The sequence below is a fragment of the Meleagris gallopavo genome, chromosome Z (assembly GCF_000146605.3).
Source record: "Meleagris gallopavo isolate NT-WF06-2002-E0010 breed Aviagen turkey brand Nicholas breeding stock chromosome Z, Turkey_5.1, whole genome shotgun sequence".
NCBI classification, from domain to species: domain Eukaryota; kingdom Metazoa; phylum Chordata; class Aves; order Galliformes; family Phasianidae; genus Meleagris; species Meleagris gallopavo.
Window position 1 is genome coordinate 47,939,797 of NC_015041.2, and position 11,404 is coordinate 47,951,200.

Sequence of the window (11,404 nt, forward strand, 5' to 3'; positions counted from 1 at the left end):
CTACTGACAATTGCCTTCCAAATGAAGCCCTGTATATACTGCTGGCCTTCTTTTCACAATGATGTAGGATATGATGTTGAATGTAAATCAGCAATACAAGACCCCTTGTCTTTTTCCATCAAGCTGCTCTCCAGCCACTCAGCATCAAACCTGCATTTACTTCTCCCTGGATGCATTTCTCTTTGCTGAACTTCATGAGGTCAGGCCATTTCTCCAGTTTGTATTAATAGCAGCAAACTCATCTGCTGTATCATTCTTCAAGTTCTGCACCATCTGCAGTATTGCTGAGGGATGCTCTTCCACATCATCTAGGCTCATAAATGAAGATGTTCAACAGTACTGGCCTCAGTGTCAACTCGTGGGATCTGCACTAGTGACTGGACTTCAGCTGGGCTTTGTCACTGATCACAACCCTCTGAGCCTGGCAGTTTAGCCACTTTTCTGCTCACTGCATTGACTGTTCATCTATCTAACCTATCATGTATATTCATCTCAAAGTACATTATGGGAGACAAACGTATTACCAAGGCTATCGTGACAACACAAACAACATCCAGTTCTCTCAATTTATCCACAAAGCCAGACATTTTGTAAGGTGGTGTGAAATGTGGGATAGTATTTACTCTGTTACCAAACAACCCAAAACTAAGCACCATCTATCCAGACTTTTGAACTACAGACATTAATCACCAATTTAGTGACTCTTCAGTATTTCTAGGGACTGAAGTATCTACATTAATGAAACTTACCACTAACTAAACAGCCAGATATCTTTTTTTCCCCTGCCAGTCTTAATGGTATTCAAAGTTTCCTACAGTTGTGTATTAAGATAAAGCCTTACTCATCTAGGAACCTGTGAGAACAGCAAGACTCCTTAATACACGTACAGCAACACAGAAAATTCATCTTAAGAAACTGCACAAAAAACTACAGGGTCTTAGATCTGATTCCATCTTACAGAGGCTGTGTTACTGAAAAGAGAGAACCTAATCACAGGGGCTCAGCTACCCGCTACCATCCTATCTCCAATATTATAGCACTCCTCATAGCAGTTCACCGTCACAAGCAAGTAGCATAAAAAACTTTGTTTCCTCCATCCTGAGTTATTTTCATTTCTTATCTCAAAGGAAAGCTACAAGTTGAAATAATGCTGTTCCTGGAAAAAATGAAGTAAAACAGAATCTGGAAGAAACTTCAGCCTGCTTCACCAGTGCTTGAAGAAACAGTCAAATGGAATTTTGTGTTGGAATTTTCAATTTAAAAAAGCCATATTCCAAACTCTGCCAACATAGTGAGTTCCTTCACTTGACCCATTTGCTGGAGGAAAAAATATCAGTATAGGACCTTATTATCATAGCATTATATATACTAACATTACACTACCATAGGCAACACTTGTTTCAACAGACTCCTGGACAGGGTTTAATTATGGTTAGAAGCCATGATGTTGAAAGATAATTATTTCTCAATTTACAGTGATCAATTTGCTGAACTTCACGTTATCTTCCATTTTAACTACTCATACTTGTAATACAACTTCACATTCCTGTGCAGCTATTTATGCGATTTAGACACAGTCAAGCAACAAGGACTTCAGGCTTCACAGTCACTTTAAAATCAACGTCTTCTAATATTTAGGGTAAAATATTCACCTGCAACCTTTATTTTAAGTTTTATTCACATATTTATATTAACTTGCTTATTTATGCTGCAGTCTGCATCACGCTTCTTAAACAAGTATTACTGGTCTTAAGTCTCCACTTAAGTCTTGCTAGGGTAGACATATGATGTTTTGGTTATTTGTCCAATCTTGTTTTTCATTCTTTCCACTTAACATATACAAATATGTAATTGTACATCTAGGTATACTTTTAATTAGCAATTTTACATTTCTTTGAGTTCTCACTCCCATGTAAATTCACACAAAAGAAAAAAAAAGGAAAAAAGGAAAGAAACTCATCCTAAGTTATTTCCCAGCATTATTGGACATAGACTTTCTAAGCCAGAAAATTAATTCCATTGTGCTATTCTTTCCAATAGTGATCAGAATCAGTGCCCTGCACCTCAAAAATAGTACACATGAAAATACTGAGATTTAACCACATAGGTAGTTTTACTTTAATCTAACTCCTCCATCATTATTTCTGCTCTTTCGCCTACTAGTAGGAGTACTGAACATTTTTATAAAAAAAACTTTATTTAGAAGTAGTGTGCTGGAATAAATAACAGCGAAAAGCAAACTCCAAATTATTACTCTAAATATTGCTCTCAATTAAATGGCTAATTTGCATTGTCACACTTAAATTCTCAAATGTGAAAACCGCAAACTCTGTTAGAAAGAATCTCAGATTATTAGGTAAATATCCTTCTTTTCATTTATTGCTTTTTTAGATTATTTACCTTTTTCATAGGCAGGTGTATTCTCTTGCAACAGTGTGCTAAGCTGGAACCCATTCATGTGCAAGAAACGCAGTTGTTCTCTCATTGTCTGGCTTCCTACAACTGGTAATATAATGTTCCCAACATTGTTCCTTGAAATTGGTAGACCAAGACCTACTGCCAGTGTACTAGCCAAATCTGTTTGTTGCACAAGTTCAAGTTGGGTTAGAGGACCTAGAATCAACAAGACAAAAACAACAACAACAACAAAAAAAAACCTTCAATTACAGGCTCATTCTGTTTACATGGCAAAAGCTGGACATCTTCTTAACTAAAAAGTATTTTCACTGCTGCTGTAAGAACTATTTCAAGAGAGCTACAGAGTGATTCTTTTGTTGTAAAATCAGAATTTATTAAATTCTCAGAAAATAAAATTCTTCAGTGTGTGCCATTACTAGGAACAGAACATGAATGTTACACAAGTATGTATAAAGACTGTCCATGAGACTACTTAATGGTATCAAGTCTCAGTTAAATCCTGAGAGAGTATGATGACTTTCAGATTAGAAAGAACAGAGAACATTACAGTAGACTGATTAATGCATAAATGAAGAATGAGAATCTATGCTCACAGTGTTCTAGATGCTTCTTGATATTAATTAATATCAAATTGCTGTTGTCATATTAGCTTGCTGCACAAACGGAGGTCAGGTAAAGGAACATTGAGTCTTAAGTCCTGGAGCTCCACGCAAGTAAAGGCAGAGAATTTAAAGGGTTCTGTATAAAGATGCCATTATCTGACTGCTGTTCTCAGTCTTCTATACAGATGAGAGATTGCATTCACTGTATGTAATTATTTGAAACTGCAACACCAATTGTTTCTTCCTGTGCTTTATTAGTTACATAACACTACATAACACTCTTTAACCATGCTCTTAGTTAGTTCTCTTTGCAAATCCAGGCAGTGAGTGTTTTGACTTATACATGAAAAAAAATGATATACAGTGCTTATTACTCTCAAGACTCCCTTTAAGAGTATTAGAGTTTCATCTCTCGTTTCTTATCGACTTGTGATTAATCTCATACTTGTTTAGAATGCCATCTATAATCCCTAAATCCTCTTTGCACGAGTGCTTGTATGTCAGCATATTTCAGATTTCATCTTTAAGGCAAATTTTTAACTAGTTGTAAAAAGTAAAAAAGTAAAAGAAAGACCAGCTACCAAATACCTTTAGTCAGTCATGGGTGGCATAACTGTGCCTACAAAAATTAATATTCAGATCACTCATTAAAGGTAAAAGCCTGAAGAATTACTATTTTGAGGTCTGTTGCTTTAACCACAATATAATTCTACTGTAAATGAAATGTAAGGAGCAACCAATAGAATTTTGCCTACTAGAGCAATAAGAAATAAGCTGTTGTATATTAAAAATATGATAAAAAAATCACACTTTAATGTGACTTGCTCTCAAAAGACAGTTGACTAGCTATATTTTATCATATTGTAAAAACTGCATGTTCAGCTTAAATGTAACAAACTAATCCAAATGAATAAGAAATTGCATTTACAGGATTAACACCTGTGGTTTGGTTGTCAACATATATCAGTGACATTTATAAACCAAAAACTTGCCTTACTTAGTCAGCTTCTGAATGTGTTTTGCTTTTCTATCTGAAGAGTTCAAGGACATCTCAGGCAATCCTTTCTACTACTGCTGGATATCATCTTTACAAATGATAGACAGATAAATATACTTTAACTGTGCTGCAGGAACCTCCAGCAAAATAAATAAGGCAAGGTTTAGCAAGCAGAAAATGACAAGAGGCGTAATGAAAGGCAGAAGGGAAATATTATTTTGAAGAAAATGTTCATTCCTAACTATGCCTCACTTATTAACTCAGAGTGTTTATTTCAGAAAGATATTTTAAGCTACACAAACTACCACACTATTCCCTTCATTCCTCTTATCTTAAGCTGTGTAATACAAGCAGAGACTGAGCTTCAGAAGCAGACAAGCTCACTGTAAAAAAATAAAAAATGAACTGCCTGTCCAATACAGGAAATACACTCATGTTTCATATTCTTTCCCTAGATATTTTGCAATCAATGGTTCTGTTTTCTTTGCTGTCATCTCCCTCCCTTTAACAAGAACAATTCTTCCTCTTTCCCATTATTCCCTGCACACAAAAATGGCATTTATTCTTCTGCCTCAGCTGCTTGAAATGGAAGAATGGAGGCCAGAAAAAGGATTGCTAGAAAAATCTCTGCAATCTTCAAATGTTTGGTCAAGGAATTGACCAAAGCTCTCAGAGTTCTTCTATTATAAATGTCACAGATACATGTTGACAACCAGATCACAAAAGTGTTGATTCTAATGCCAAGAATGACAAAAGTTAAAACTCACTTCAAGCAGGACTTAAGTTCTAATCGTATCTATTTACCAGTATTCTGTGATCCAGACAAGATATCTCTCTAGTACTGAACATTATAAACTTTTGCAGCACTGTCCTGCTTTAATCCAAGAAATACCTAATTTGTCTGTGGTTACACAGCTTAAGCCACACATTCAATGTGACACAGACAAAAATTCTAAAAACCCCAGATCACAAAGAACGTATGTTATCTTGACAGATCTGTAGAACTAATAGTGAGCTAAATTCCACTGCCAGGACGATAACATGATAAAAACAAAGTATCTTCCAGGAATAACATAAATTGAAGTCAGAAACGTTCTAAAAATGGTATCCTAAAAAAACAAAGGGTCTTTTGATCCTTACCACTTCTCTTTTCAAAAGCAGAGCTGATAAATAGCAGTGGTGTGTGCACTTCACCTTCTGAAGAACCACCGTGACTGCCTGTTTCAGACATCCCATGATCCCCACAAACAACCAGCAAACTGGGCAGAGAAGCCTCTCCTTCCTGCAAGCCACAGCAATAAAGTTTAATACATGAACAATACATACGTTTGTTGCTCTGAAAGCAATATTTCCTATTTCATTGTGTTGGCCCATGCCGTCAAGAGGTGGACGTTAGCGGGATGGCAGTAAGGCTGAACCTTCCCGCCAATATCCCGTTACATGTTGTTGCCATGTGACAGATGGCAGCAGAGGGACACTGACACAATGGCATCCAACACAGAAGTGTAGATGAAGCAAAGGTGGGTCACCGAATTCCTACTCGTGGAAAAACGCAATCCACTGACATTCACCGACGCTTGCTGAACTTCATGGAGATCCATGAGTGGATGTGAGCACACTGAGGCAGTGGTGGTGGTGGTGGTGGTGGTGCATTTCAGCAGTGGCAACTGCAACAGTGGGTCACCTCTGCTAGGGCAGATTGTTACAAGTGTGGTATGCACACTTTTGCTCATCCCTGGTGGAAATATGCAGCTACTGGCAGCGATGAGAGACGAGAATTTGCTCTATGAAACAGTGTTATTGTGGTGTTTGCATCTGTTTTTTTTATTTTCCATGGGAATGAATAGGAGACATTACACTTCTGCTGGACCTGTTTGTGTGTGTGCACATGTGTATGTATCTATCTATATATGCTCCATCACCTCTATTGCTTTCAAGCATGAATATTTACTGAAATAAATTCAGATCTCAAAACTGGATGTCAACAGCCAGAGCAGATCACCAGGAAACATCTAAGTATTAACAGCACATATTTATTTATTTTTAAGTTAAGGTACAAATATGTATAATTATAACACTATCATGAAAAGACTTTGAAATAAAAATGAACATAACCAATTTACAAAGTCAGAAGAATCTGACTTCTTGAAGAAAATCAGCAGTACAGGAACACTAACACGGAAAGAAGTCTGTTCCGCCCAGCTGAACTCTGTCTTCAGCTTCAGTGAGACTTTAATTAGAAAAATATTAATACTAAAAATATCAGTAAGTGTAATATGATAAACCTATTTTATAAATCTTACTGTAAGCAATGCACTAAAAAAGATTTGAGCAGGGTCAAAGGAAATTAGTTAATTAGTAAAACAAAATTAATTCTACACTTCCATTTTAGATTTTAAGTCATAACATTTGAAGTTTTAAACGATCAAGAGAAATCTTAGAAGGTTAAATTCAAATATTTTTCTCCAATCTTTCAAGTGTTTCTGGGGTAGAAATTTGACATGACTGATGTCAAATTATGTCTATTTTTGAAAGCAGAGAAACAGACGCATAAGCAAGGCTTGTCCAGCACTTCTGAGCTGTCAAGTAAAAGACAACAAATGTTGTCATTTCATAGCAAAACAGTTTTTTGTCATCTCCAGTACCTGTTACATTCAGAAGAAAATTGCTTTTCTTATGTCCTTATTCCAAAACTGCAAGAAAGCTTTGCAGATTGTCAGCAAAATCATTGCATAAAAACTGCACCAAGATACATGTGATTATAACCTTCACAAACAGGATTTTAAATTTTCCTTTAATTTTATACTACCCATTCATACAGATACACTACTGAAGTTTAATGAGGAGCTATTTGAACTGCAGTTGTCTAAAAAAAATAAATAAGCTTAAGGCCACTTGGAATTAAGATGGTACATTTCAACATCCAGACTATTTAGATAAGTTTCTACCTCCAACTCTAAAAACAGACTCAGATTTGATAATTTGATGTTCTATGTTGAGAATAAGGAAAAATGTCAACAAACTCCACTTCATTTGATACTTTTCAATATCTGAAAATTAGGCATACCTTCCTAATTATAAAAACAAGACACATAGTTACATAAACCCATTATTGCTCCTGCTAAATTAAATTACTAAAAAGGACATCAACTACCGTTTTAATTCATGAGCAATAAAAATTTCTGCTCATATTCCACTTCTCTTCCTGCAGATTAAGGAGAAATTATTTCCCAGAGCTATTCAGTAGTTGCAGTTAATAGACGTTACTTATGTCAGACAGTAAATCCTTTAAAATGCTATTAACAATGCAATCATTGTTAACTGGAGAACAGGCAGGAAAAGAAAAAGAACAGAAAAACACTCACCTCCATCTAGGAATAAACTACTACTCATGAACAGGCAATTGCATTGAAGACTATTAATGCATTACAATTCTATAAAAGCCAGATTTTCATCCAAGGACAAGATGTATTACCTTTGACAGAAGAGAAATATGAATCTTCTTCAAGACGTTGTCCATTTCACGAAGCTTTGGTCCTACTAGTGGGCTGTTTGGCCCAGTCATATGGCCAATATGGTCCAATCCTAGGTAATGTAATATTAAGAGATCCCAATCTTCTCTCTTCAACACTCTATCCAAATGTCTAGTAACATTATCATCAACCTCAGAAACAAAAGGAAAACAAATAATAATTTTTGTAAAAAGCATAGAATATTTCCCTTCTGTATAAAGCATAAAAAGATTATTTTGTACTGCTCATGAAAGTTCTCTAGAAGATAATGAGAATTAGTCATTCACAAAGTTAAAAGAAAAAAATAATCAGATTGATCACTTCATTGCTAGGTAGAGTCAAAGACTATCTTAAAAAAAGATTCTTCACCCCATTTCAATCTCTCTTATTTGTCAAAGACCAGATTACATAAAACAAAGAATACAGAACTGACAAGCTTTCACAGACACTTCTAAAAACTCTTTCAAAACACTTTTAATCACTTTCACCTTTCACACTTCTGAATTATCGCTTCTGAGAAGTAGGGAACAGCCTTTCTTTGGAGCTTGGAAATACATAAGAGAAAAACAGTGCTGACAAAAAAAAACTGTCTGTGTAACAACAATGAAATATTTAAAAAAATGCTGCTTGGAGTCTATCCCAAGTTCTTCTATCTAAGTTGAAAATTCATTTTAGTTGCACGCATGTCCCCTGGGTATTAAAAACACTTAAACATTGCATCTGCACCATCAGATCTAGCAACACATTTGCTTCATTTCACTCTGCAAGCCTTGAATCTTCCACAAGGCTTATTAGGACGAACAATTAAAAGTATTTTTCATTCACAATAGGCCTATCTAACTTCCTTAAACATGACAAAGTACATATGCCAGTAGCATTGGGTTAATGGCAATGGCAAGATTTTACAAATCAAAAGTTTCAAAACATGAATTAGAACTGCTAGCCCATTTACTCTTTTAGTATTCTCAGAAAAAGAATTTTCACAATTTGTTTTGTTTTCTTGTTTGTTTATGTCCCCTCTTTTCCAAAACATTGAAACATTGCTTATCTTAAACCTAAAAAAGCAATACTGTAGGAAATATGCCTCTACGTGAAGATAATCTATTAACAGGCCTTTTAAAGATGGCCTGTACTAACACAAATGCACTAGGAAACCAGAGTCATGGATAGCGACATTTTTAAACGCTCTGTAGGTAACGCATCACCCATTACTGTACAACCCAAACACTTCCAGTGCCCTATGCATGAAGAACTGAAATCTTTAGCTCAAGACGTCAATACTGAAAAGACAATTCAATTTCTATTTATTTGCCAGGTTAATGTTTCAAAACAAGGATAGTCTCATTCCTTCATTCTCCAAAGTCGTCACTATGTGTTTGTATGCACATTATTTAACTTGAGCTTATAAAAAGCCTCTCACCTCTGTAAAATCTGACACAAAAAAGGACGTTGTTCCATCATATTCCACAAAATGCTTTGGAAACAATTTTACCCAAGTATCATCACCATAAAAGATTATTCTTTTCCCAGCTGCTTTTGCCTGCCATATTAGATTGTCACTCATTAGAGCTGGAGAGTTGAGGTTCACAACAACATCAATGAAACCAGGAATGCTACCCGTCATCAAAGCCTGCATAAAACAAGAGATGTATTAACAGAAACTAAAAAGTTTACAATACCCAAAATAAAATATTAGTGTTAGAGAAAATAATGAAGCAGAGAGGAAAGAGATTACTATATGTAGTCATTGAAAGTATACGGCAAAAGAACATACGAACTGCCATGCCACATCATACCAACTATCACAATATGCTGCCAGGAATTGGCAAATGGCATCAGGAATATTACCTGCTTAACAGAAAATTAAAAATTACATTTCTAATGAGTGGGAAGCAAAACCGCTCTGTATCCCAGTTGAAATTTCCTTCATTTAATGGCTCAGTAAATCACCACTAAGATTGTGTAGATGGCTTAAGTAAATTAACCTAACACAATACTAACAATGGCAGGATGCTCAAAGCAGAAATAAAAAACTTCTGGAAAAAAAATGAAGTCCACCTATGAAAAGCTACCAGACTGTGTTTTCCTCAGTCTCTTTCTGGCCTTGTTACTCAGATCCTTTACTAACAAGCCCAGATGATTAAATATTTACAGACAAAACTCAAATTTTAGTTATGTTGAGGTTGGAACAACATGAATTTACTTACAACTAGACTTCCCATCAGAAGATGTTCCTATCAGAACAGAGTGAGAAACACCAACAAAAATGCTCTTGAAAAGAAGACAATCAGAAAACTTGCTAGCCATCTGGCTGCCTCCCCAAGATTACAAATGAAAAGACTGCGCCCACCATCTAAGCTGGCACCAGGGCCTAACTGTCCTTAGCTGATTCTCATAGAGCTTTCTACCACTGAGCTATAAAATAAAGGAACAAAACAAGGCAAAGTGCCATCAGTGAAAGCTACCACCACTCACTCATCCTCTCTACCTTCCTTTGCAGCCTGACCTTTTCTGCAGGAAGCACATTTGGGTCAAGGCAAATAACAATCTTATCACATGCATTACTGCCACAAAGTAAGTTCCAGCTACAGATTAACAGTAATATCACAAACCCTCTTTACACCAACTCTCAGCAAATGAAACAAACCAGTCTTTTCAGTTTTCTTCAATGAGCCAACCCTAAAGGGAAACTCACCTTAATTCGAGGCATAGTCACGGTGGGTGGCTTTGCTTCAGCAATGAAACTGTAGGATGTCCCTTTTTCAATAACTTGTGTAGTATAAGGCATGAACTGTTTACCTTTGGATCCAAAGACAAAGTCATCTCTCAAAGCATCTATCAGGACAATGACAACTTTTTTGAAAAGTGGTGGTGGAATTTTGGTCCAGTTGGAAACTATTCCTAAAGCACAACAACAACAAGAATGTATGTTAAGACATCAAAAATTTTAACATTTGCTAGACATAAGTTAAAGGACAGCTGCACCATAGAAATGTGTGCCTTAAAGTTCTTTTGTTAACTTTACATTCCGAAGCAAGAAGTTGCAGAGAAGGCAAACATTAGATCCAATCTGAGGAAGTTGAGTTTTCAGGCCATCTAGCACAAGAATGACACAAATTCAGCAGTTAGGAAGAAAAACAAAAAAGATAAAAGAACAAATGCAGTGCACTATGAGAAATGTAAGAACTGAGAAAAAACTCCATAACAGAAAGCCCAAAGGGATAAAGAGACAGTTTCTACTTTCTCTGGTTGAGTTAGCCAGACTGAACTATGTAGATCCAATTGACAGTTACTTTAAGAAAAAAAAATACAGTACTCACCTGTGCTAATATCCAGGCCTGTATAACAGAACATAATTCAAGCAGTGCCCCTCAATCAAATCTCACCATTAGAGAGCAGGAGTAACAAAGAAATAAACAGAACTGCATTGACATTGGAAGCAAAAAGATTTGTACACACTTGCATCCTTCTGAGTTGAAGTCTGCATGCTAGGATAGCTAAGTGACAGCAGCTGTAGGGCCAAAATCCAATTCTAGAATATCCTGGAAAAACTACAGTTTGTGCTCAGAGAGCACAGCACAGCCATGTCTCCAGCAATGGGCCATGACATGCCTTCAAGCCCACCTCTTTTCTTCTTTTGCATTCAGCTTAGCCACACAGCAACATTTTCTTTTTACAGCAGAAGGCTTGGGCCAATCCTTCACAAGCCTCCTACCTCCACCAGGAGACAAAACAGAAATACAGACATAAAAGCAGAGTGGATCCCATTCACAGATGACTTCCTAGACAACAGTGGTTGATCAGTAATATGCATTATATAAAGTTACAGCTTCCGTGTTCTTTTAGAGTAAAACGTGTTTCTGATTAAGTGGTTG

At 36.1% G+C, this 11,404-nt stretch overlaps 1 protein-coding gene across 1 annotated transcript in view; it reads right to left on the reverse strand.

Annotated features, from left to right (window-relative positions):
- The window catches only part of PIGG (phosphatidylinositol glycan anchor biosynthesis class G), a 26,713-nt gene extending 16,267 nt beyond the window's left edge, over positions 1–10,446 (reverse strand). Inside the window, exons 1-5 of the mRNA XM_031557428.1 lie at positions 10,225–10,446; positions 8,950–9,159; positions 7,493–7,681; positions 5,158–5,299; positions 2,401–2,613 (exon numbers count right to left, since the gene is read on the reverse strand). Coding sequence (XP_031413288.1) covers positions 2,401–2,613; positions 5,158–5,299; positions 7,493–7,681; positions 8,950–9,159; positions 10,225–10,317 — 847 coding nt within the window. The 5' untranslated portion in view covers positions 10,318–10,446. The remainder of the gene's footprint in view (positions 1–2,400; positions 2,614–5,157; positions 5,300–7,492; positions 7,682–8,949; positions 9,160–10,224) is intronic.
- Positions 10,447–11,404: the final 958 nt, after the last annotated feature.